Below are 27,740 nucleotides of genomic sequence, written 5' to 3' on the forward strand. Positions count from 1 at the left end.
TCATAGGTGAAGAGGGAGTGGAGGATTGGGGGCTCAGCACACAGCCCTGAGGAACGCCTGGAACTGAGGTATTACCAGGTTAATTCCAGTGATGGCGGGCCTGACATATGATGAAAGAATGGGTCGACTGGGCTTGTATTCACTGGAATTTAGAAGGATGTGAGGGGATCTTATAGAAACATATAAAATTCTTAAAGGATTAGACAGGCTAGATACAGGGAAAATGTTCCCGATGTTGGGGGAGTCCAGAACCAGGGGTCAGTTTATCAATAAGGGGTAGGACATTTAGGACTGAGATGATGAAAAACATCATTATGCAGAGAGGTGGGAATTTGCGGAATTCTCTGCTACAGAAGACAGTGGAGGCCAATTCGCTGGATGTTTTCAAGAGAGCGTCTGATTCAGCTCTTAGGGATAATGGAATCAAGGGATATGGGGAAAGAGCAGGAATGGGTTACTGATTTTAGATGATCAGCCATGATCATATTGAATGGCGATGCTGGCTCAAAGAGCCGTATGGCCTAATCCTGCACCTATTTTTCTATGTTACAGTAATACTTCAGTTCACAGTACTCGAACCAGAACCTAAAAAACATAAAGGTGTAGGTCCATATAATTCTTCAATCTGTTCTGCTGCATAATAGTGTGATGGATTCCACAGAAAACAAACATTTCCCCAGCTTCATGCAGTTATTCTGCTTTTTTTATTCTTCCAATTAAAACATATAACTCATGCGTTGTACATTATACTCCATTTGACATTTATTGCCACTTGCTTAACCAGCCTACATCCTTCTGCAGCCCTTTTGGCTTCTGGGTTCTATATTATCCCCAATGTGGATATATTAAACTATAAATTATTAACTTCAATATTTCTGATGCAACATTTGGCTTTTTATATCCACATCTGATTCAAGTAGTGATAATTGCTTGTTTCTAAGCTTCCCCCCAGTTTCAGTAAAAACACTGAATCAAGCGCTTGAATCAACTAAATTTTATTTTACCAAAAGCGCATCACAGACACACACTGTACCTATCCCACCGCGGGTTCGATCCCTACGTCTATCTGTTCAAGCCCTCTAGGCCTCACGCAGACAGAGGTACTCCAGAAGGGTACGCGGTCCTGAGCACTCTTCCAGAAGATCGACTGTGAGCCTCGTGACCACGGACTTTTATATGCCCTGCGAACTCGAGGGCCTCACCACACGGGGGTTGTCTCTTAATTACCCAATTACAAATATCGATTAACCCCATACATAGCAGGCATTTCCCTCACCCAATGATACAACAGTTCAATACATTGTATTCTTAACGGACTTCGAGATGAAGCCAACTTGGAAACATTTAAGGGCCTGTCCCATCAGCATGCGATTGCATGCGTCTAGCGCAACCAAACGTGGTGGCTTGAGGCGTACGGCCTTGCGGGGCCGGTCCCACTTCCAACCACGGAGCCGTCTGGAGTTGTGCGGGGCTGGTCCCGACATCATACTCACCAATCAGCTGGACAGGAGGCGGGCGGACTGAATCTCAGCGTCGCACGGCATCGGATGGTTACGTCATCACGCAACACCACGCGCTAGGCTACGCCGTCAAGACGCTGTGTACGCCCGTCGAGGCGCTGCGTATGGCCTCAAAGTGGCTGCGGGCCGGCAGGCCGTTGCCGCGAGGAATTTTTGGACAGTGTCAATTTTTCAGAGCCCCGCGCGATGTCGGGACCAGCCCCGCACAACTCCATACAGCTCCAGCGATCGAAGTGGCTCAAGCAACCACATTAGGTCGCACTCACCACATGCAGTCGCATGCTGGTAGGACAGGCCCTTTACCCTGATTAACAGAAATCTCAGACAAGGCTCAACACCCCCATCCAATCAACACTTAGCAGAGTCAGACTCTGCAACATTATTTACAAGCTATTTACAAGGTGTATGTCTGGTTTGCAGTCATCTAATCCATTCTATGCATTTAGTACCAGACTGACAGGGTTTGCAAGGCTTCTCCATTCTTAGCTTGCAAATTGTATCTAAGTTCCAGACTCCCTGGCACCTCTCGTAGCCTGTCCCAGCTCTACAGAGAGCAATTATAATTTAACCAAATCTCCCAGCAAACCCTGAAACTTAGCCCCATTTTGAAGTCCTGACTGGTCCAATTTAGCCAGGATTAACTGTAGAACAACAGATTATTCCCACGCTTTCCTTGTAGGCCTGCACATTATATTCCACCAAGTACCTCTCCAATTTTCACTGATGTTTGATAAGGAATCATGAAGTCAGAGAAAATTTATGACACGGAAAATGTATCTACTAATTCCAGTCAAACAGAAAAAAAGCTCTCAAGCGTAATCCTACCTTTCACCACTTGCACTACTGTGGGTCACAATTATTGAAGTATTCATCAAAGTACTCTTTAAAAATGTGATGGGTTCTTGCTCTACTATCATTTCAGGCCATGGGCTCCTGCTGAATGCAAAGACTTTTTATCATCTCTCTTTTCCTTCTATTAAATATTTCAAGATCTATGATTCACAGTTTTTGATCCCCCTGCTAAGGGAAACAGCTAATTCCTGTTCACTCCAGCAGTTTTATATACTTCAGTTACGTCTTCCTTCAGCATCTGAATCTGTTCCGAGGAACCGTTTTGGGTTATCCAAATTTCCTCAGGGCTACAATTTGCCTGTTTGGGCAACAACTTAAAAAACCTTCTGCACTCACACAAATGTAATTACATTTTTCCTGTGATGCCATGATCAGATCAAAGAGCAATACAGACAACCCACACGTTACAGAGGGGGTTGCATTCCTAGAATCCATCTTGTGATTTTTCCATAACACAATTTCAACATCATGCGTCAAGAAACACAGGATGAAATTTTTTTTTTGTTGTTTTTGCACTAAATTCAGTGTGAGTGAACTGTGGGCCAACTAGCATTGGAAACAATTCTAGCAGAATTTTTCTGCTCTAGTCTACTACTAGACTAAGTGGGATCTGTTGGGTCCCAGTCACACGGGAGGCCTGGTCTCGCAACGCATTCCACAACGCAATATTCTACCACTCACCCATAGCCCCTAACCGCGCAGATACAGCACTTTTCCTCTCATCCCCAAGCACTCCCTCCCCCCTCCTCTTCATGTGTGGGAGGGGAGGGGGGGGAGGGAAGTGGGGTGTGTGGCGAAGGGAGGGGGGGGTGTGTGGGTGGGAGGGGAGGAAGGGGTGTGTGTGGACAGGGAGGTGTAGGGGGGGGGGGGGAAGGTGGTGTGGGGGGAGGGGGTGTGTGAGGGAGGGGGGTGTTTGGCAGGTGGGGATGTGCGGTGGGGGGAGGTATGTATGTGGGCGGGAAGGGTGTGGACGGGGGAGGGGGGGTGTGTGGGCGGGAAGGGAGTTGTGGGGGGAGAGGGGTGTGTGTGGGGGGGGGGGGGAAGGGGGTAGTGTGTGCTCGGAGCAAAGACGGGGAAGAGCCATGGGGGAGAGGGGGGCATCACGGGAGAGGAGCCAGCGAGGGGGACCAGAGGGGTAGTGGTTGGAATTGGCGATGCAATGGGGACTCACAGCGGGCGTTGGTCTCTGGTCATTCCACTTGGCCGAGATCAGAGTCTCCGCTTTCCATTTGGTGACATCGGGGACATCTCTGACCGGGCTGGGCTGGGTCCCTGGCGCTGGGCTGAGCTGGGTCGGGTCTCCGGCACTGGGCTGAGCTGGGTCGGGTCTCCGACGCTGGGCTGCTGCTTGGGGCGGGACGGGGCTAGACTGCTTTGGGTCCCTCCGAAATTCCTGTTGGAAACCTCCACCGACCATCCTCAGCTCCAGTAAAGACGTGATGGCGCAGGAAGTGGGGGACCGTCCCAGGGAGTGACAGGGGAAAACACTAATCCGCATGGCACCGACTGGCAGGAGAAGAGAGCGATCTGCGTACGCACGGTTTTTAAGATTTTTAAACCTCGCTAACTTTTATCACATTCTACCGATCAGAACAAAACTTGGTGCACTCGCAGCACAGGAGAACGGCGAGTGAACTGGCAAAAAAATCCTAGCGCTATCGCGAACCGTTTTTGCGCGAATAGAAAGACCACTAAACCAGAAGATAACAAGAGCAGAGTTTTAGTTATGTATAGATGGCTGATCTTGTAAAAACAAGCATCCCATATATATGATTCACCATGTTATTGGCATTACTTGCTATTTCTAAGCATCTGTAGCCATGACACTCAATATCCTATTTAGGTTTAGGTTTATTATTGTCAAGTGTACTGAGGTGCAGTAAAAAGCTTTGTTTTGGCCAGCTATCCAAACATATCAGATACAGCGTACATAGATAGCATGAGTTCTAACTCAAGTACAATAGATAAAGCAAAGGGGAAGATACAGCGTGCCGAATATAGCTCTCAGCATTGTAGCGCATCAGTTCCTCAGGCAAAGACCAATGTTCGCAATGGAGTATAGGTTAAATCAGACACTACCCTAGCTTATGGAAGGATTGTTCAGAAGCCTGATAAAGGAGGGGAGGAAGTTGTTCTGCGTCTAGTGCTGCACGCAGGGCAAAGGAATGACCGGGGTGGAATGTCTTTGATAATGATAGCTGCTTTTCCAAGGCAGTGTAAAGTGTAGATGGTGTCAATGGTGGGAAGTCTAATGGACTAGACTATTTATTGTATATTCCCTTGCTTTTTGCACCTCCCTACATGTATTAATTTACTCGAGATTACATTTTCATCTGTCATCTCTCTGCCAAACTGATTGTACCATCCATATCTTGGTGAAGGCAGGAACGGGGTACTGATTGTGGATGATCAGCCATGATCACATTGAATGGCAGTGCTGGCTCAAAGGGCCGAATGGCAACTCCCGCACCTATTGTCTATTCCTCTGATTTAAATGTTTTCTTCTTACTCGCAAACAATCAGCAGGTTCAGAGCAGTAGATAATGACCAGTTGTATACCACAGGGATCAGTGCCTTCGTCTCAGGTATTTGCAGTGAAATCAACAACTTAGATGAGAATACCAAATAGTATTTCTAGATTTGCCAAGGCCAAAGGTATGTTGAGCTGTGAGCAGGATGCAGACAGCTCTGGCAATTTAGACAAATTAGAGGAACTTGCTAGGAAAAACAGAAGGGCAGAGTACTATTCAGTGTACTGGTGGTAAAAGTCTCGATCTTTAGAGGGATGCAGGTGGACACTTATGAAGGTAGACAGATCTCCTGGACAAATCTCAGATATATCCAGGGACACTGTGGGAAGCAAGAGAGGAAATTACAGGGCGCCCTGGTCGAGATTTATGAGTTGTCATTAAATATTGGCGAGGTGCCAGAAGACTGGAGGATGGCAAATATTGTGTCTCTATTCAAGAAGGGATGCAGGGAAAAGGCTGGGAACTACTGGCCAGCGAGCTTAACATCTGTGGTCGGAAAGTTCCAGGCTGCACCCTCTTCAAAACCTCCACATCTTTCCAGTGATATTTCACACAGAGGGTTGTAAATCTGTGGAATTCTCTGCCTCAGACGGCAGTGGAGGCCAATTCTTTGGATGCTTTCAAGCTAGATAGAGCTCTTAAAGATATCAGAGTCAGGGGATATTTGGAGAAGTCAGGAACAAAAGACTGATTGTGGATGATCAGCCATGATCACAGTGAATGAAGGTGCTGGCTCGAAGGGCCGAATGGCCTACTCCTGCACCTATTGTCCATTGACTAGACCTGCACATAATACTCCAGAAGCAGCCTAACCAAAGTTTTATAAAGCCACAGGACTTCCCAACTCTTGTACTCAGAAGATATATATATATGTATGTTTAGGGACAGATGTTTAGGGGTATATGAGGGGGAACTTCTTTACGCAGAGAGTGGTAGCGGTGTGGAATGAGCTCCCAGTGGAAGTGGTGGAGGCAGGTTCATTGGTATCATTTAAAAATAAATTGGATAGGCATATGGATGAGAAGGGAATGGAGGGTTATGGTATGAGTACAGGCAGGTGGGACTAAGGGGAAAAAAAATTGTTCGGCATGGACTTGTAGGGCTGAGATGGCCTGTTTCCGTGCTGTAATTGTTATATGGTTATATGGTTATACACAAAATACTGGAGTAACTCAAGAAACATCTCTAGAGAATTGAAATAGGTGAGAATTCGTGTTGAGACCCTTCTTCAGATGGAGAGTCAGAGGAGAGGGAAACTAGAGGTATGAAAGCGTACAAGAAACAAAAGAATGAATGGTACGAAAAGAACAAATCAAGGCCAACAAAGATGATCAAGGATAGGTGGAGCCCACAATGCTCCATCGTTGGCTGTGGAAGACGTAATAAAGAAGTGAAACTTAGTGAAACTAAGCAGGACAACAGTGAAACCAGTAGGATGACTAGGGTGGGGGAGGGATAGAGAGAAAAGGAATGCAAGGGTTACTTAAAATTAGAGAAATCAATATTTATACTGCTACGTTGTAAACTGCCCAGGCAACATTTTCCACTAGTTCCCACTTCTGGGACAGTCTCAGAATTAAAGGACGTTCTTTTAGGAAGGAGACGAGTAGGAATTACTACAGTCAGAGGGTGGTGAATCTATGGAATTCTTTGCCACAGAAGGTTTTGGAGGGCAGGTCAGTGGATATATTTAAAGCAGAGATAGATAGATTCTTGATTAGTATGGGTTTCAGAGGTTATGGGGAGAAGGCAGGATAATGAGGTTAGGAGGGAGATAGATCAGCCATGATTGAATGGCAGAGTAGACTTGATGGGCTGAATGGTCTAATTCTGCTCCTATCTTTTATGAGATTACAAAGTGCTGTTCTTCCAATTTGTGTGTGGCCTCACACTGACAGTAGAGGCTGCCCAGGACAGAAAGGTCAGTATGGGAAGGAGATTAAGTGGTTGGCAACCGGGAGATTGCATAGGCCAAGGCATACTGAGAGTATGTGTTCAGCGAAATAAAAACCCAGTCTGCGCTTGGTCTCGCCAATATATAGGAGTCCACACCTAGTACAGCAGATACAGAGTACATGTGGCTGGAGGAGGTCCAAGTGAACCTCTGACTCACCTGAATGTATTGTCAGGATCCCAAGACAGTCGAGGGTGGAGATATATAGACAGATGTTGCATCTCCTGCAGTTGCAGGGCAAAGTACCTGGGAATTAGGTGATTTGGATGGGAAGGTATAAGTGGATCAGGCCAAACAGTCACTGTAGAAACGGGTAGAGATGGGAAGATGCATCAAGAGGTGGCGTCCCGTTGGTGGTGGTGGTGAAAATGTCGGGGAATTATGTGCTGCATGCAACGGCTGAAGGGGTGTAAGGTGAGGGCCAGGGGGACTGTTGCTGGTGCAACTGGGGGAGGGAGAACATGAGCAGAGCTGCGGGATCACGAGAAGACACAAGAGAGGATGGAAGAGAGGAACACATTTGGAAAGAATGAGGACATCTCGGATGTCCGATGAACACCTCGTCTTGGGTGCAGAATTGATTGAGACAGAGGGATTGGGAGTAGGGGATAGAGAAAGGGTGGGAAAATGTGTAGTCTAGATAACCTTGGGAGTCAGTAGGTTTGTAATAGATGTCAGTCAATAGTCTATCTCCTGTGATGGAGTCAGTGAAAGGGGATGGAGGTTCGGAGATGGTCCAAGTGAATTTGCGGGCAGGATGGAAATTAGTAGTGAAGTTAATGAAGTTCAAGTTCTGTATGGGTGCAGGAGGTAGCCCCAATGCAGTTGTTAATGCAACAGAGATCGGGTTTGGTGATAGGGCCAGTGTACACCTGGAAAGGGAATTCCCTATAAAATGACAGGCATAGCTAGGGCCCATGTAAGTGCCCATGGCTACGCTTTGATTTGGAGGAAGTCAAAGGAGAAGTTGTTGAGAGTCAGGACCAGTTCCGCCAGGCAGAGGAATGTCCGTAGAGGGAAAATGGCTGGTTCTGCGGTCTTCCTGGTTGAGGATGGAGGTGTAGAGTGACTGAACGCCCATAGTAAAGATGAGGGCAGGGGCCAGGAAAATGGAAGTCATTGAGGAGACAAAGAGCATGTGAGGTTAGACAATCGTCAGGAGGGTTGGGACCTGAGAAGGTAAACCTGGGGGGGGGGGGGAACAATATGGTTGGGGGGGGGGGGGGGATGGTCAAGAGATAGGGGGGCTCCGTGGGGGAGGGCAAGGGAGAAGGGGGTCAGCTTAGTAGGGTGGTGACGGACTCCCTTGTCCATAAAAGCAAGTCAGGGCTGGAGGGATTAACAGAAGAAAAGTTGAGATGGCAGAAACCCCGGAAAAACATTACCAGGGGGGGGGGACAGAGGAGAACAAAAGTAAGGCCTCTGTATCATTCTGTATTGGAAAGGGGGAGGTCAGGGATGGTAAAAGCACGATAAGGGAGGGAGCTGGAGTCAGAGGGGGGCAGGGGAGTGGACGGAGGTTGTGACGATGTCCTGTGGGAGGATGGTAGGGGTATGAAGAGTAGTGTATGGGTGTGGGGGCGGGGGGTGAAGGGGAGGTGGTATAGTCTGGGTAACCTGGTTAAAAGAGGGAAAGGGGAATTTCCAGTGGAATCAATCCTGAGGTTCCCTGTACGAGGAAGGGAACAGTAGGACCCAGGAGAGGCTGTGGAGGCTGTGAGCCTGGACTTGAGTCAGGAACTATGGTGAGGCGCCTCAATGCCGGGTCGATGTACCACACACCTTCTTTGACTCATGTTGCTACTGTCAGAGAGCTTTGTACCTGGATTCCAAGATCCCTCTATACGTCAATGCTGATAAGGCTCCTGCCATTAACTGTATACTGTCCCAAAGTGCAATGGCCCAGAGAGAGAGAGAGAGAGAGAAAGAGAGAGAGAGCTGAGATGGAAAGAAAACATTCAGGCAGCAGGTCTGGGACCAGTGGAGCTCAGCAGGGATCCGCTGGGACTCCTGTTGTTTGTGATATATGTAAATGACTTGGAAGTAAACATAGACAGGTTGGTTAGTAAATTTGCAGATGACACCAAGATTTCTGGGCAAGGCTGCAAAGGAATACAACGGGATATTGACACAAATTGGTGGAGTAACTCAGCGGGTCAGGCAGCATCTCTGGAGAAAAGTAATAGTTGACGTTTCAGGTCGAGACCCTTTGACGAGCCTTGACACGAAACATCATCTATTCCTTTTCTCCAGAGATGCTGCCTAACCCGCTGTGTTACTACATCATTCTGTGTCTATATCCCGTTGTATACCTTGACAACCTTGCCCAGAAATCTTGGTGTCATCTGCAAACCTACTAAGCAACCTGTCTATGTTCACTTCCAAGCCAGGAAGTCATGATGTTGGACCACATTTGGAATATTGCGTACAGTTCTGGTTGTCCCATTACTGGGAGGATGCCTGGATTAGGGGGTATTAGCTACAGGAAGAAATTGGTAGACTTGGATTATTTTCTCTGGAACCCAATAGTTTGCTGTGAGGCCTGATAGAAGTGTATACATTTATGAGAAGCATAGATAGGGTAGACAATCAGAACATTTTTCTCAGGATGGTAATATCAAATATTTCAGGGCTAAGTTTGTTTTTACACAGAGGATAGTAAACACCTGGAATGCACTAGGCATTTGGATATGTAATGGAGTTACGTGCAGACAGATAGGTTATCGTCTTGGCATCATGTTTAGCAGACATTGTAGGCGGAAGGGCCTGTTTTTGTGTTGTACTGTACTTTATGTTTTAATGTAACTCCAAACTTATCTTTGTCCTTCTTCATAAATTGTTCTAAACGTATTAGGTTGACTACACCAACATATTCTCCCACTGATACATCCTCCACCTACCCGACTTCATTTATTGTAGCTAAATCCAAAATTACAACCCGTTAATGCCTTCCTGTAATGCTTGCCTTAAGCTGGCTAAAACTTAAATTTCCTAATTGCAATTTTGGAATTCAATACACTTTAACCTGACTGTACACCAGTTGATACTTGGCAAAACGTAGATTTTCCTCTGTTACTGTCTTTCGAAAACCCATTAACCAAAAACCTCCTTTGTTTTAAGACTTCTTTCTTCAAAGCTATCGTTTAAAGCTTCGGCTATAGTTTCAGCAGGACACTGGTCGCGGGTGGTTTAAAGTGGTTCCCATACTTTTACCACTCAGCACCCACTTTCCATACTACCACCTCAAGTCCTTCACACACCTCTTCCCAGTTTCCCACCCTCAACATCTCAATTTCCACTCCAACTCCTTATCCCTCACAGTCTATGAACTTGTGAAGGTAGACACAAAATGCTGGAGTAACTCAGTGGGTCAGGCAGCATCTCTGGAGAGAAGGAATGGGTGACGTTTCTGGGTCGAGACCCTTCTTCAGACTCATGAACTTGACCAATCCTTCACCACCCTCCCACCTCAACATCTACTATCCATTCTTCACTTTGCCTCCAACACACCCTCCCCAACCACTCTTATCCCCAACCACTTCTTCCCCACTGACTTCCAGCTCCTTCACCCCTCACTTTCCCAATTACTTGTTGCCACCACAGCACCCTACTTCTTCTTCTATATCTCTCTCTGTCTCTCCCAAGCTTGTCTGCCCCAATCCCTCTCACCCACTCCTCTGCCCCACCAGCCCAGCCCAGCCCAGCCCAGCCCAGCTACCTGTAGTAATAAATGTCGCTCTTGCCGGCGCTGAGCCCCGATTTCCGGATCACCTCCTCCTTTTTCCACCCGGTGGGCAGAGACGGGCAAGTCGTTCGCTTCCTCTCCATGTTGGTGGCCTCCGGGAAGAGAGACAGCCGCTCAGAGTGAAGCTGACAGCGGGGGTGAGCTGGCGAGGCGAGGCCACTGAGCGGGACCCCTCCCTCTCCAGGCTGGGCTCCTCCCGCTCCGCGCTGGGGCCTCCCCTCCGTCTCATCCAGCTCCGCGATGGGACCCGTCTGTCACCAACCGCTCCGCGCTGGGACCCTCTTCCTCCCTCCGGCTGCTCCGCACCAGGATCCTCTTCCTCACTCTCCCGCGGCTCCGCCCTGGGGCCCTCTCCGTCTCCGTCTCTCCTGCTGCTCCGCACAGGGCTTCTTTCGCTCTCTCCCTCTGCTCCGCAGTGGGACCCTGTCTCTTTCTGCGGCCGCTCCGTGCTGGGACCGTGTGCCCCCCAGCGCTCTGCGCTGGGGCCCTCTCCTCCGCCTCATCCAGCTCCACGACACGGCCCGTCAGTCCCGGTCCGGCCCGTCCCTCCCACAGGCGCCCGCGGTGCCACAGCGCTCCTAGCAACCGCCGCCGACCCTTCCGCCCCGCCCCGGCCCGGCCCGGCCCACGGCAAAGTAGTCCGCCGGCCGGTCGGCAACAGTCGCCGCCGCAATCCCGCCCGCGGATCCCCACTGTGTCCGTCAAACGGGGGGGAGGGGAAATAGCAAACACAATGTTTGGTCACAACTTTTCCACCTTTGAACCCCGCTCAAAACTTGCAAGGTTGTTGTTTGTTAGGCAGCAAGTTTGTGAATGGATATCCCTGCGCTGTGAGGGTGGTGGCCGAGCGCGGTTTGCGCTGGGAGAGGGGGAGGGGAGGGGGAGGGGGAGGGGAGGGGAGGGGGGGAGGGGAGGGGAGGGGAGAGGGGGGGGGAGGAGAGGGGGGGGGAGGGGAGGAGGGGAGGGGAGAGGGGAGGGGAGGGGAGGGGAGTGGGGAGGGGAGGGGAGGGGAGGGGAGGGGGGAGGGGGGAGGGAGAGGGGAGGGGAGGGGAGGGGAGGAGAGGAGAGGGGAGGAGGGGAGAGGGGAGGAGAGGCGGCGGTCCCCCCCCCCCCCTGGCTGTACCTGCCCCCCTAACTACCCCCCACCCCGGGCTGTAGCTGTCCCCTAATTCCCCCCCAACTACCTCCTCCCTGGGCTCCAGCTGCCTCCTAACTACCCCCAACTACCCCACCCTGGGCTGTAGCTGTTCCCCTAATCCCCACCCCGGGCTGTAGCTGTCCCCTAACTACCCCCTAACTACCTCCCCCGGGCTCCAGCTGTTCCCTAACTACCCTCCAGGGCTCCAGCTGTCCCCTAGAAAAATAGGTGCAGGAATAGGTCATTCAGCCCTTCGAGCTAGCACCGCCATTCAATATGATCACGGCTGATCATCCACAATCAATACCCCATTTTCGGGCTGAAACCCTTCGGGTGGGTTTCGCCAGAAACGTTGCCTATTTCCTTCGCTCCATAGATGCTGCTGCACCCGCTGAGTTTCTCCAGCATTTTTGTGTACCTAATGAAAGTAAGCATGCAGGTACAGCAGGCAGTGAAGAAAGCGAATGGCATGTTGGCCTTCATAACAAGAGGAGTTGAGTATAGGAGCAAAGAGGTCCTTCTGCAGTTGTACAGGGCCCTAGTGAGACCACACCTGGAGTATTGTGTGCAGTTTTGGTCCCCAAATTTGAGGAAGGACATTCTTGCTATTCAGCGAGTGCAGCATAGGTTCACGAGGTTAATTCCCGGGATGGCGGGATTGTCATATGCTGAGGGAATGGAGCGGCTAGGCTTGTACACTCTGGAATTTAGAAGGATGAGAGGTATCTTAATGAAACATGATTATTAAGGGTTTGGACATGCTCGAGGCAGGAAACATGTTCCCGATGGTGGAGGACTCCAGAACCAGGGGCCACAGTTTAAGAATAAGGGGTAAACCATTTAGAACGGAGACGAGGAAACACTTTTTCTCACGGAGAGTTGTGAGTCTGGAATTCTCTGCCTCAGAGGGGGGTGGAGGCCGGTTCTCTGGATACATTCAAGAGAGAGCTAGATAGGACTCTTAAAGATAGCGGAGTCAGGGGATATGGGGAGAAGGGAGGAAGGGTGACTGATTGTGGATGATCAGCCATGATCACATTGAATGGCGGTGCTGGCTCGAAGGGCCGAATGGCCTACTCCTGCACCTATTGTCAATCTAATCTATTCCATCTTGGAGATTTCACAACCCCATTATCTGAAAGTAAAGGGGACTGTCACGAAAATATCCAGGTTACATAGAACATTGAACAGTACAGGAAAGAGCCCTTCGGCCTACAATATTTGTGCCGAACATGATGCCAAGTTCAACTAATCTCATCTGCCTTTACATGATTACATAATGTATACATTAATCCCCTTTTTTTCCTCTCCATTCTCATCAACTCTTCCCAGATTGTATCACTCACCTAAATACTAGGGTCATTTTCAGGAGTTATTTAAACCCATTGGGATGTGGGAGAAAATCGCAGCACTTGGAGGAAACCCATGTGCACAGAGAATGTGCAAATTCCAAACAGACAGCACAGAGGATCAGGAATGAACCAAGATCACGAGCTGAGATACAACCGTTCCATTATTCATAATTCCTTCAAAATGAACCAAAATATAAGGGTAAAAGAGTTACTAAAAGATTGTACTTTAGTGATCTGTTCTGTCTGTACCTATAATAGCAGATTAGCCAGGTTCAGGAGCATATGTTTCTATACCTACCAAATTCTAATGAAGAAGGGCCTCGACAGGGCCGGATTAACTATAAACTAGACAAGCTTAAGTTTAGGGCCTCGAGATCTTGGGGGGCCTACTCACCTCGCTGCCTCACCGACCATCCACCAACCGGGACCTCCTACTCTTTGCCCACTGACCCTGGCCACTCCACCGCCCTCCAGCAGCCCGCAGCCGTCGCCTTACATGCAGCCTGGACTCAGCAGCGGGCCTGAAGCTTCCATGCTGCAGATTCACACTCCGCTGGGTTTGACTGCGCTGGGACCTAGTGTTAGTCCCCCAACCCTGGTAATCTCAGTGGCTGTTCCACTGGGTCTTTCCCATTCCCCCCTGTGACCCCAGCTCTTCCCACCCACACTATAGTTCTCATTACCCCCTGACCACCCACCACCCCCCACCAGACATTGCCTCGGGCTCAGTCCACTCACCTGCCTTCCTCCGGCCCCAACCCCTATCCCTGCCGTGTGTTCACCATCCCCCCTGACCTCCCCCTCTCAGATACCGAACTGTCTGTCCTCAGCAGAGGCCTCACCTTTATCCCCCTCCGTCACCACCTCAATGAGTTCCGCACCCGCCGTGATTTGGAGCTCTTCTTCCGTCGCCTCCACCTCACACCGTTCTTCCTCGCCCCCATTGATGATCCCTTTTCCCTTCTCCAACGGACCCCTTGTCTTGGACCCCCCCCCCTCAAGGCCATTGATATAATGAAATTTGGGGGTCACCATCCAACGTCGGAACGGGAGAACATTCTTAGAGGCTTGGACTTCTGAATCGGCCACTTCCTACTGGAGACCGGGGCTCCCGAAGTCCACAGGCTGAGCTGGGTGGAGATTCACGCTGGTGGTCCTCGGCAAATGGTTCCCAGGGCTCCGCGATATTAAAATCAGCGTGGCCCGAGGCTGGGAGCTCCGCAAACCACAGCTCCATGATGTTGAAGCAGCAGGCCCAACACTCCAGAGCTTCAAACGGCGATCCAGGTAAAGCATCGCCTGCTCCACGTTGAATCCAATATGTATTTTAAAACCAACTGTTTAATGACAACATACAGTAGGATCTAAAAGTGTCACACTGTCACTGTCGGTTAGTCATGGTCCTCTAGTCATGGGGGTGGGGGATTGGGAGGAGGGGGGGGGCTCACAAGTGAAATAGCTTAGGGCCTCTCTTCATTTAAATCTGGCCCTGGGTCTCGACCCGAAACGTCGCCTATTCCTTCTCTCCATAGATGGTGCCACACCCGCTGAGTTTTTCCAGCATTTTTTGTCTAAGTTCTCTCATTTGTTCATCCAGCACAATGATCCAAGATACACATTCTGAAGCAAAGTTTAGCCTGCAGTAGAGGTGGTAAAATAAAGACTGGAACTGCTGACATTGTATGTAAGATTAATTATCTCAACCTCAAAATAGTCATAGGGTCATCATAGAGTGATACTGCATGGAAACAGGCGCTTTGCCCCAACTTGCCCACACCAGCCAACACGTCCAGGTCACACTAGTTCACCTACCCATGCTTGGCCCATATCTCTCCAAACCTGTCCTATCCATGCAATAGTGGAATGTCCAAGATGACAGTTCAGACATGGATAGATATCAGTTGTCACGGTTCCATGCAACATTTCTTTCATCAGGTTGGCTGTGTGGTAGGAAGGGTTTACAAAGTCCTCACCATTACCATTTGGCAAAATACGTCACTAGGCTGTAACTTGATGGATAAGCCACGCAGGGGTAAAAAGAGACAATGCTGAAATACATCTGTGCATCTGACTCCCTTTCAGATGTGGCCCGGCATGCTGAGTATTTCCAGCATTTTTTGGACTTATTTTAGAGTTACAGCAAATCTATTTGGTTTTATTTTCACAAGCAATGCAGGGAAATGATTCATAAAATTCCAGTAACCCCATGTACAGGATGGTGAATTTCTGTAAAACAAGTAACTTGTTCAGCAGTGAATAGTTCATACCAACAATTAGGGCCAAACTTGCATATGATTAGGAGATCCTCAGATGTTCCTCAAACTGTCTCACTACACCTAACAAAGTCTAAGCTAAATGCACAATTTGTTTCCTGAGTCACACTTAAGGCAGGATGTGCATAATGCTTCGGTGGCTAACACTTTTGACACCTATTCTGCTCATTTGCTAATCACCGGGCTCCTAAAGCTAGTGACTCTCATATCAAGAACACATCTCTGTGCCTCGCTGTCTCTCTTTCTCTCTCTCCCCTCTCTCTCCTCTATATCTCTCTCTCTCTCTCTATTGAGCATTGGGCTGGCTGCCTCTGAACGTTTACATTTTATAACAGATAATTTGGCTTATCCTACCGCATAATGTTTTACGCAAAGGTTTCCAAAATGTTATCTTAAAACAAGAAAACATCAGACTGAGGACTTTATAGGAGGTGCTGGCTCTTTAATGATTAGAATTTGTGAGCTCCTAGGGTAATTCCTCTCATCGTTGGTGCATAAACATAGAACTTAAATTAGGAAATATGTGAATTATTTTCACGGGTAGTAAATGATAGACTTCGGATCTTTTACAAAGAGGTCAACAAGAAGTAATTCCTATGAATGAAAACTCAATCAAAAGAAAAAGTGAAACAGATTGCAAACCTATTTAACATGGAATTCTGATGGTTATATGGATGGAGATATGAAGAAGGTCAATGTCTAGAATGAAAAGTAATTTAGAATGGGTGTGCTTCATCAGTTATTGCTTGCAGATTCTGATTCTATTTATAGTTTGGATATACAACATTTAAATGTTCAGCTTCTTTTCTCCTTTGGAATCTAAATGTCTGGGCTGCATTTGATCTTAAAAAAAAAAGTATGCTTATATTTGCACAGTTTTCACTGTTGCAATATGTCCTTACAGATAGAAACATAGAAATTAGGTGCAAGAGTAGGCCATTCGGCCCTTCGAGCCTGCACCGCCATTCAATATGATCATGGCTGATCATCCAACTCAGTATCCCGTACCTGTCTTCTCTCCATACCCTCTGATCCCCTTAGCCACAAGGGCCACATCTAACTCCCTCTTAAATATAGCCAATGAACTGGCCTCAACTACCCTCTGTGGCAGAGAGTTCCAGAGATTCACCACTCTCTGTGTGAAAAATGTTCTTCTCATCTCGGTTTTAAAGGATTTCCCCCTTATCCTTAAGCTGTGACCCCTCTACAATACCCCTCTACCCTCTACAATACTCTCAAGTGTTGGCAAGAGTATACTGTTCCTGCTAATTTATAAAGAAGTGCTACTGACTGTACTTGACACCTTTCCATTTGGTGTGGTTCAGATCAGCAACTTACAGCTTGCTTTGGAAGTTATATTTATTGTCATTTTCTCATTCATAATTGCATCATTATTTGCCCATGCTTTCCTCTCCCCTTTTTCCCGGTGGACTGAGGTTGCATAGACAGTGTTTACCCTTGGATACCAAGTGCCGAACATACATGCTACAATAACAAAGATGGGATTCCATGCACTGTGGTTTTGTTGTTGAATGAAAATCTCGAGACCTAGGCTAATAAAAGGGAGATATGAGCTCATATTCTCTTTGTGGCAGTTTGGGAAATTTAATTGATATCTTTAAATAAATCTGGAAAGCTGATATTGACAGTGATAAATGTGAATCCATGGATGTCTTATGAAAACCCATCTCATGCCTTTTTAAGAAAAGAAAGTTGCAACAACTGAAGATGCTCAGCACCATCCAGGACATAGCAGCCCATTTCATCAGTGATATATTCCCCCACCCTAAACATTCATTCCCTTTAATCTGTGGCAGCAGTGTGAAGCATCAACAAAATGCACTGTAGCCTGCTCAGACTATTCTGAAAGTTTTCCTGAACCCAGCAACCTCTACCACAAGGAAATACAAGGGCAGCAGACCCATGAGAATACCAATAACTTCAGATTCACCTCAAAAGTTGCACTCCATTTAAACTTGGAAACATATTGTTGTTCTATTCTCGCCATTTTGTCTAAATTCTGAAATAGCACAGTGGGAATACCTTCACGGGAAGGGCTATATCACCACTTTCTCAAGGGAAATTAGAGATGGGCAACAGATTCTAGCTTTGACTATGACATAAAATAGTCATAGAGTGATACAGTGTGGAAACAGGCCCTTCGGCCAAATTTGCCCACACCGGCCAACAATGTCCCAGCTGCACTAGTCCTACCTGCCTGTACTTGGTCCATATCTCTCCAAACCTGTCCTATCCATGTACCTGTCTAACTGTTTCTTAAAAGATGGGATAATCCCAGCCTCAACTCCTCCTCTGGGCTTGTTCCATACACCCACCACCCTTTGTGCGAAAAAGGTACCCCTTGGATTCCTATTAAATCCTTTCCCCTTCACCAGGAATCTATGTCCTCTGGTCCATGATTCCGCCACTCTGGGCAAAATACTCTGTGCATCTATCTGATTTACTCCTCTCTTGATTTTGTACACCTCTATAGGATCTCCCCTCATCCTCCTGCGCTCCAGGGAATAGAGACCCAGCCTACTCAACCTCTCCCTATAGCTCACACTCTAGTCCTGGCAACATCCTCGTAAATCTTTTCTGAACCCTTTCAAGCTTGAAAATATCGTTCCTATAACATAGTGCCCAGAACTGAACACAATATTCTAAATGCGGTCTCACCAACGTCATTTACAACTGCAACATGACCTCCCAACTTCTATACTCATAAATGAATCTTGAAAATTAATAAAATAAATCTTCAACACAGCCATAACCTCTGTGAAAGAAGGGATTCCATATACATCTTTACTGGCCTTATTTACCTCTGCCAACAAGCAAATGATAATGATGGATGGATGTTTTAATAACTGGAAACTTGATGGAGTGGGGTTCCACAGGGCTTTACATGATATATAGAATTGATTTTGTTTCAATGTGGGGACCATGATTAAGAATTAGCAAGGTTTTCGGAGGGGAGCAAGGGACACAACAGTGAAGTCATAGAATCACACCGCACAGGAATAGGCCCTTTGGCCCACTCAGTCCATACCAACTTTGAAGCACTCATTACACTACAATAAATGGGAAGCTACGAAGAGTCAAAAAGCAGAGATATCTTGAAGTGCGTAACCACACATCCTGGGAGAGTTAAATAAGTTAGTTAGGAATGTGCGGAATTCTTGCATTTCTATGCAGAGTCATGGACTGTAATAGCAAGGGGTTCATGCTAAAATGAAACACTGGACTGGCTGAGTACAGTGTGCACATCAGATCATCCGAGAATAGCGAAAATGTGACAGTGCAAGAAATGATTAATTTGGGATTTGTGAAGATGACACAAAGGCTAGGGAATTTTAGTTATGACGATGATTTGCTAGGCTTGGTTTGTTTTCTGTGGAACAAATAATGGTGAGGAAAGATTTAGTCTAGGAATGTAGAATGATGAAGTGCCAAAATATGATGAACGGGAACGATCCATTTCCATTTGGAGAGAGGCAAATAATTGAGTGATATAGATTTAAGATAGGTTTCAAAGGATTAGACCTGGAACTGAGAAAGAGTGTGTGGCATCTAGAACCTCTTGCTTGAAAGAGCAATGAAGGCAGAACTTCGCACCATGCTCTAAAAAAATCTGGATACGCCCTTGAACTTCCAAAAGTTACATGCCAATGGACTGAAAATTGGAGAGTGGTTTCAGCCACATAGTTACTTTATTAGACCAAAGTGACCTATTTTTGTGCTATTAATTTGATTCCTTGCCTTATCTGCAAGAATATGTCAAAATAAAAACAACATGGAGTTATAGAGTGATACAGTGTGGAAACAGGCCCTTTGGCCCAACTTGCCCACACCGGCCAACATGTCCCATCTTCACTAGTCCCACCTGCTCGCCTTTGGCCCATATCCCTCCAAACCTGTCCTATCCATGTTAGACATAAAATGCTGGAGTAACTGGGCAGGACAGGCAGCACCTCTGGATAGAAGGAATGGGTGACGTTTCGGGTCGCAAAATTTCAGACCTTCTTCAGTTCTACAGATCTATCTAACTGTTTTTAAATGTTGGGATATCCCTACCTCAACCACCTCCTCTGGCAGTTTGTTTCATACACCCCCAATAAGTTAACTCCTCAGATTCCTATTAAATCTTTCCCCCTTCACCTTCAACCTATGCCCTCTTGACCTCGATTCGCCTACTCTGGGCAAGAGACTCTGTGCATCGACACGATATATTCCTCTCATGCAATCTCTTAAATTAGAAGATGCCAAAAATAATCATGCAGTTTTTAAAAGTATTGTGGCAAAAGTGTGAGATATTGTTGAGGCAAAGGCTGCTGCAGATACAGCTTGCTTTGGTGGCTATCAATGCTGCATTTCACCACAGGCTTACCTCATCTATTCCGAGAAGTGGATTAATTCCAGGAAACACTTCAGTATTATGGCCCAACCTCTTTAGTCAAAGAGACTAATAAGTAAACCAAGAAGCAAATCTGCAACACATTTTCCACCCGTAAACAGTGTCTAATTTATTACCATCGAAACATTTGGTCAGGCCTACTTAAGACTCAGTGGATGATATGTGTTACCAGAACCATGGGTATGAGTTTGCAAATCAGAGAATAATATTGAATAGCACAATGCTGTATCTCAAAAACATGCCTAATGTGACACCGAATATTTCTCAGACTCAGTCCTAATGTTTCGAATTTCATGGGAATCTCTTGATTTGATTACTGTACTGTAGTTTAACTTGCTCAGCAGTCACTGTTATGGAAGGAACAGGGTCTCCACCCGAAACGTCACCCATTCCTTCTCTCCATAGATGCTGCCTGTCCTGCTAAGTTACTCCAGCTTTTTGTGTCTATGGAGGGTTTACTATGTTGCGTACAAATACTGGGGTGAAAAGAGACCAAACAATTTCGTTTTACTTCTGGTTCATTTAAAAATGTTGTGCGTGTGTGTGTCTAATTTATATCCCTTTCTGTCGATGAATCTAATCGTTGCCTCTTCATTGACTTTGAATAAATGCTTTCTCTGATAAGTTTTATGCCTCGCGTTTTATGCCGCTACCAAATTCACCAGCACAGCAACGTGCATCACAGATTCAATGTTTGTGAAATATTTTGGTTGTCCACCTATCGTGCCGTTTCCTTGTTTATTTACGATAAAGCCGGGTTCCTGGTCTGCAACGTCGGGGGCTGCTGTCCGTTGATGGAGCTAAAAGCAAGTGGGTCTGCAGCTGACCATCGCTTCAGTTTGCAAGAGGAGGAGGAGGAAGAAAGGGAATGGTGTTGCACCATTGAAAACAGTAATAGCAACCCTCTGAGTCCTGCAGCAGCAAGTCGTGAATTGACAGGTACCAGTGAATCTGAAAGGCCGTTTCGAACTGTCAAATTGGAGTTGTAGCAAGACTTAACAAGTACAGCGAACTTAATGACCAGTTTTAGGCGAGTCAGCGACAACCAACGGCAAGAAAACAGCATGAGCTCGATCTCTGATGTTTGCTTTGCTGCAAACAAGCAAAAACACTTGCATTCATTATCATGTTAACATTGAGTCTTTTTAATAACTTAATCTCATAAAGCGCGAATCCAATATTAAAAAAATATGTTTTAGTTCTCCCTCTCAAACGCGCATGGGAAACTGGTTAGAAGATAACGTGATCATTTGCACTCGATCACGTCGCTGCTGATCTCAAAGGTGACTGTCACACATTCCTTCTCTCCAGAGATGTTGCCTCTGCCGCCGAGTTACTCCAGCATTTGTGTCTATCTTAAGTGAATTATTAGTCTATTGTACACCTTACTTGAATTTTCAGAGGCCTTTGATAAGGTGCCACACGCAAGGCTGTTAAACAACAGGAGAGCCCAAGATAATAGAGGGAGGATACTAACAGGAATAGAAGGTTGGTGGAATGGCAGAAGGCAGTGTTGGAATAAAGGGGGCTTCTTAACCAATAATGTTTCATTATTAATGTTTAATATTTTATGGCATTCCTAACTGTCACTATGTCGTTGTCACTTGTGGGCAGAGCACCAAAGCAGATTCCTTGTATGTGAATACTTGGCCAATAAACTTATTAATTCGTTCATTCATTCTTCTCGTTGGCTGCAGTTGACTGATGGTGTTCCATCCGTTACTCTTCACGTTGTATATAAATGATTTGGATGATAGAACTGATGACTGTGACCAAGTTTGTTGACGATACAAAAATAGGTGGAGAGGCAGGTCTTGTACAGCAAGCAGGGACTATGCAGAAGAACTTGGATAGGTTGGCAGTGTGGTCAAAACAGTGGCAGATTGAATACAGCGTAGGAAATTATGTAGTCATGCACTTTGGTAGGAATAAAAGCGTAGACTGTTATCTAAATGGGGAGAGGATTCAGAAATTGGAGCAAACAGGCACCAGGGAGTGCTGGTGCAGCATTCCCAAAAAGGTTCATTTGCAAATTGAATCAGCAGTAAGGAAAGCAAATGCAATGTTATGCCCCTGTCCCACTCTTAGGAAACCTGAACGGAAACCTCTGCAGACTTTGCGCCCCACCCAAGGTTTCCGTGCGGTTCCCGGAGGTATTTGTCAGTCTCCCTACCTGCTTCCACTACCTACAACCTCCAGTAACCACCTGCAAACTCCGGGAACTGCACGGAAACCTTGGGTGGGGCGCAAAGTCTCCAGAGGTTTCTGTTCAGGTTTCCTAAGTGGACAGGGGCATAAGCATTCATTTTGAGAGGACTAGAATATAAAAGTAGTGAAGTAATGCTGAGGCTTTATAAGGCATTAAGCGAATCAGGCAGCATCTTTGGTGACAGGAGTAGGTGACATTTCGGGTAGATGGTTTTATGGCTCTGGGCCTGTACTCGCTGGAGTTTAGAAGGATGAAGGGGAATCTGAGCAAAATTTACCGGATAGTGAAAGGTCTGGATAGAGTGGATGTGGAGATTAATGTTGCATTAGCATAACATAGAAACATAGAAATTAGGTGCAGGAGTAGGCCATTCGGCCCTTCGAGCCTGCACCGCCATTCAATAAGATCATGGCTGATCATCCAACTCAGTATCCCGTACCTGCCTTCTCTCCATACCCCCTGATCCCCTTAGCCACAAGGGCCACATCTAACTCCCTCTTAAATATAGCCAATGAACTGGTCTCAACTACCCTCTGTGGCAGAGAGTTCCAGAGATTCACCACTCTCTGCGTGAAAAAAGTTCTTCTCATCTCGGTTTTAAAGGATTTCCCCTTTATCCTTAAGCTGTGACCCCTTGTCCTGGACTTCCCTAACATCGGGAACAATCTTCCTGCATCTAGCCTGTCCAAGCCCTTAAGAATTTTGTAAGTTTCTATAAGATCCCCTATCAATCTTCTAAATTCTAGAGAGTATAAACCAAGTCTATCCAGTCTTTCTTCATAAGACAGTCCTGACATCCCAGCAATCAGTCTGGTGAACCGTCTCTGCACTCCCTCTATGGCAATAATGTCCTTCCTCAGATTTGGAGACCAAAACTGTACGCAATACTCCAGGTGTGGTCTCACCAAGACCCTGTACAACTGCAGTAGAACCTCTCTGCTCCTATACTCAAATCCTTTTGCAATGAAAGCTAACATACCATTCGCTTTCTTTACTGCCTGCTGCACCTGCATGCCTACCTTCAATGACTGGTGTACCATGACACCCAGGTCTCGCTGCATCTCCCCCCTTCCCAATCGGCCACCATTTAGATAATAGTCTGCTTTCCTGTTTTTGCCACCAAAATGGATAACCTCACATTTATCCACATTATACTGCATCTGCCAAACATTTGCCCACTCACCCAGCCTATCCAAGTCACCTTGCAGTCTCCTAGCATCACCAGGCTTTGGTTACCTGGGTGAATGCAGCATCTGTAGATGGAATTACAGGCCAAGACACACTGGAATCTTTTAAGGTCTTGTTAAGATGTTGTTAGTCAGTTTCTCATTGCAAAATTAATTTGAGTAACCCTATAACAATACAATTTCAAAGGCTAGCACTTTAATTCATTAATTTACTCAAAAACTACCTAAAATGTTAAATATTAATGCAACCACAAGCCACATCGGTCTTCCTCGCAATCTTTTCGTTAGTATGACACGTCATGATCCATCCAGTAAAGCTGGAGTGAACATATGGGATAAAAGCTAGACAAACCTCAGCCATAGGTATCAAAAGAACAACACAGTCAAATGTCAGAACTTGGCAGGTGGAATATAGTCTAGTATAGTTTAGAGATACAGCACGGAAACAGAGCCTTCGGTTCACTGAGTCTGCACCGACCAGCGATCCCCGCACTTTAATACTATCCTACAAACATTAGGGATAATTTACACTTATACCAAGCCAATTAACCTACGTTCCTGTACATCTTTGGAGTGTGGGAGGAAACGGAAGATCTCGGAGGTCACGGGGAGAACGTACAATCTCCGTACAGACAACACCCGGAGTCGAGATCAAATCTGGGTCTCTGGCGCTGAAAGGCAACAATTCTACCGCTGTGCCACCATGCCACAATATAATGTGAAATGTGTTATTTATTTTGGTAATTAAGAAAAAATATTAACAGAGGCAAGAACACAACTTTCACCCTTTTTCACTCAAAGTGTGGTGGGTGTGTGGAGCAAGCTGCCAGATGAATTAGTTGAGGCTGGGACTATCCCAATGTTTAAGAAACATTTAGACAGGTACACGGATAGGACAGGTTTGGAGGGATATGGACCAAGCGCAGGCCAGTGGGACTAGTGTAGCTGGGACATGTTGGCCGGTGTGGGCAAGGTAGGCCAAAGGGCCTGTTTCCACACTGTATCGCTCCATGACTATAACAAAGAAAATTGTGGAATTTTTTAATAAGTCTGCATCTGTAGGAAGAAAAACATCTATCGTCTCAGAGAAGGTGAAGTCTCTGTTAGGGTAAACTGAAGTGACCACGGAGACATGGTTATCTGCTTAATGAATAAATGGGAACAGTAAGGCAAATACTGTAGGAATTGCAAAAGGCACAGGAAGATATATGTGGCAGGTCAGATTGGGCAAGCCCTCCAAATTTTAAAGAGGTATAGAGCTATAGACTATAGGTGCAGGAGTAGGCCATTCGGCCCTTCGAGCCAGCACCGCCATTCAATGTGATAATCCACAATCAGTGCCCCATTCCTTCCTTCTCCCCATATCCCCTGACTCCGCTATCTTTAAGAGCCCTATCTATCTATCTCTTGAAAGTATCCAGAGAACCAGCCTCCACTGCCCTCTGAGGCAGAGAATACCACAGACTCACAACTCTTTATGTGAAAAAAATATTTCCTCATCTCTGTTCTAAATGGCTTACCCCTTATTCATAAACCGTGGCCCCTGGTTCTGGACTCCCCCAACATCGGGAACATGTTTCCTGCCTAGCGTGTACAAACCCTTAATAATCTTATATGTTTCAATAAGACGTTTCACACAGAGAGTGGTGAATCTCTGGAATTCTCTGCCATAGAAGGTAGCTGAGGCCAGTTCATTGGCTATATTTAAGAGGGAGTTAGATGTGGCCCTTGTGGCTAAAGGGATCAGGGGGTATGGAGAGAAGGCAGGTACAGGATTCTGAGTTGGATGATCAGCCATGATCATATTGAATGGCTGTGCAGGCTCGAAGGACCAAATGACCTACTCCTGCACCTATTTTCTATGTTTCTATGTAAAATAACCTCTCATCCTTCTAAATTCCAGAGTATACAAGCCCAGCCACTCCATTTTCTCAACATATAACAGTCCCGCCATCCCGGGAAATAACCTGTGAACTCCCTCAATAGTTAGAATGTCCTTCAGGTGTGGTTTCACTAGAGCCCTGTACAACTGCAGAAGGACCTCTTTGCTCCTATACTCAGCTCCTCTTGTTATGGTCAACATGCCATTTGTTTGCTTTACTGCCTGCTGTACCTGCATGCTTACTTTCAATGACTGATGAACAAGGACCCCCAGATCCCATTGTACTTCAATTTTTCCCAATTTGACACCATTTAGATAATAATCTGACTTCCTGTTTTTGCTACCAAAGTGGATAACCTCACATTTATCCACATTAAACTGCATCTGCCTTGCATCTGCCCACTCACCCAACCTGTCCAAGTTACCCTGCATCCTCATAGCATCTTCCTCACAGTTCACACTGCCACCCAGCTTTGTGTCATCTGCAAATTTGCTAATGCTACTTTGAATCCCTTCATCCAAATCATTGATGTATATTGTAAATAGCTGCGGTCCCAGCACCGAGCCTTGCAGTACCCCACTAGTCACTGCCTGCCATTCTGAAAGGGACTCGTTAATCCCTACTCTTTGTTTCCTGTCTGCCAACCAATTTTCTATCCATGTCAGCACTCTACCCCCAATACCATGTGCCCTAATTGTGCCCACTAATCTCCTATGTGGGACCTTATCAAGTGCTTTCTGAAAGGCCAGGTACACTACATGCACCGGCTCTCCCCTGTCCATTTTCCTAGTTACATCCTCAAAAAATTCCAGAAGATTAGTCATGCATATTTTTCCTTCGTAAATCCATCCTGCCTCGGACCGATCCTGTTACTGCGATCCAAATGTGCCGCTATTTCATCTTTTATGATTGACTCCAGCATATTCCGCACCACTGATGTCAGGCTAACTGGTCTATAATTCCCTGCACCATACTAGGTCTCTTAATATGTGTTGAACCAACGATGAACAACTGATTTTGTTAAGAAGTAACAAAACTTTGTTGAGAAATTTGTGTTTAAATATTTTTTTATGAGCACCCTGAAAGTTGAAAAGAGGTGATAAGCTATTTCTTTTGGCTATTTTGGCAGTGCATTCTGTCAAAGTTCATATAATGGTTCATAAAGGAGGATATTATAATGATAAAAACAATGGGTTGGCACTAACTCATAGCATCTTTGGGATGTCTTTTTAGTTGGAGATTGAGAATATCCCACAAGATCAGTTAAACAGTGTGAAAACAACCCTTCGGCCCAACTTGCCACACAGAGACAACACGTCCCATCTACACTGGGCTACATTTGGCCCATATCCCTCTAATTCCTAACCTACCATGTACCTGTCTAAATGTGTTTTTAAACATTGTGATAGTACCTGCCTCAATTAGATCCTCCAGCAGCTCATTACATTTGTGTACAAATTTACCCTTCAGGTTCCTAAATATTTCCCCCCCTCACCTTAAACCTGTGTCCTCTGGTTCTTGACTGTGGGCAAGAGACTCTGTGTGTTTACCCGATCTATTCCTCTCATGATTTTATACACTTCTGCAAGATCACCCCACATCCTCCTGCGCTCCAAGGAATATAGTTGTAGCCTGCTCAATCTCTTCATATGGCTCAGGCATTCGAGTTCTGGCAATATCTTCGTAAATCTTTTCTGCACCCTTTCTACCCTTTCCTTTGCAAGGCTGCCCACGTAAAGTATCGATGCAGTTAATGTTAGGGCGTCTGCTTTGTGTGATGGACTGGACTACATTCACGATTCTGCAAATTGTTGCGGCATTGGACAGAACTGTTCCTAAACCAAGTTCTGATGCAACCCGACAATATGTTTTCTACGGTGAATCTGTAGAGGTTTGTAAGAGTCACTGAAGATATGTTGAATTTCTCTTAAGAGGGTAGAGATGGCAGTGTACCCTTTTGGCTGTCACTTCAATATGATTGGTCCAAAACGAATCGTTGGTAATATTTACCCCAAGGAACTGAAGCTCTCACCAATTTTTCGCTTTGGCACTTAGATGCTGATTGGGGCATGTACTCCGCCTCAGTTCCTGAGGTCGACAATTAGCTCCTTTGTCTTGTTGACATTGAGGGAGAGGTTATTGATCTGACGACATGTTACTAAGTTGTCCATCTCCTTCTTGTACTCCGCCAGTGTTTGTGATCCGACCCACCACAATGTTGTCAACTGCAAACTTGTAGGAGGAGTTAGGAGCATTTGGCTGCACAGCCTTTAGTGTAGAGTATATTCGGGAACTGAGAACACATGCTTGAGGATTATTGTGGAGGATGTGTTGTCACTATCCTCACTCTGATTGCAGTCAGTGGGTCATAAAGTCAAGTCAAGTCAAGTCAAGTTTATTTGTCACATACACATACGAGATGTGCAGTGAAATGAAAGTGGCAATGCTCGCGGAACAACAAAACAACCAGACAAATTATAAACACAATCATAACACACATATTATTTTACGTAATAAATAATAGAAGGAAAAACGTTCTGTACAGTTAGTCCCTGGTGAGAAAGGCGTTTACAGTCCGAATTGCCTCTGGGAAGAAACTCCTTCTCAGCCTCTCCGTTCTCACTGCATGGCAACGGAGGCGTTTGCCTGACCGCAGCGGCTGGAACAGTCTGTTGCAGGGGT

The 27,740-nt window shown here is 46.3% G+C and overlaps 2 protein-coding genes across 2 annotated transcripts in view; one reads left to right on the plus strand and one right to left on the minus strand.

Moving 5' to 3' along the window:
- LOC129712785 (methyl-CpG-binding domain protein 2-like) overlaps positions 1–11,092 on the minus strand; it is a 104,631-nt gene extending 93,539 nt beyond the window's left edge. Inside the window, exon 1 of the mRNA XM_055661551.1 lies at positions 10,576–11,092. Coding sequence (XP_055517526.1) covers positions 10,576–10,685 — 110 coding nt within the window. The 5' untranslated portion in view covers positions 10,686–11,092. The remainder of the gene's footprint in view (positions 1–10,575) is intronic.
- A 6,227-nt stretch (positions 11,093–17,319) lies between these two features.
- Positions 17,320–27,740, plus strand: part of poli (polymerase (DNA directed) iota) — a 55,232-nt gene continuing 44,811 nt past the window's right edge. The window contains 1 exon segment of the mRNA XM_055661648.1: positions 17,320–20,718. Within this exon segment, the coding sequence (XP_055517623.1) occupies positions 20,388–20,718 (331 nt within the window). The 5' untranslated portion in view covers positions 17,320–20,387.

This window comes from Leucoraja erinacea, chromosome 1 (assembly GCF_028641065.1).
Source record: "Leucoraja erinacea ecotype New England chromosome 1, Leri_hhj_1, whole genome shotgun sequence".
Lineage (NCBI taxonomy): Eukaryota > Metazoa > Chordata > Chondrichthyes > Rajiformes > Rajidae > Leucoraja > Leucoraja erinaceus.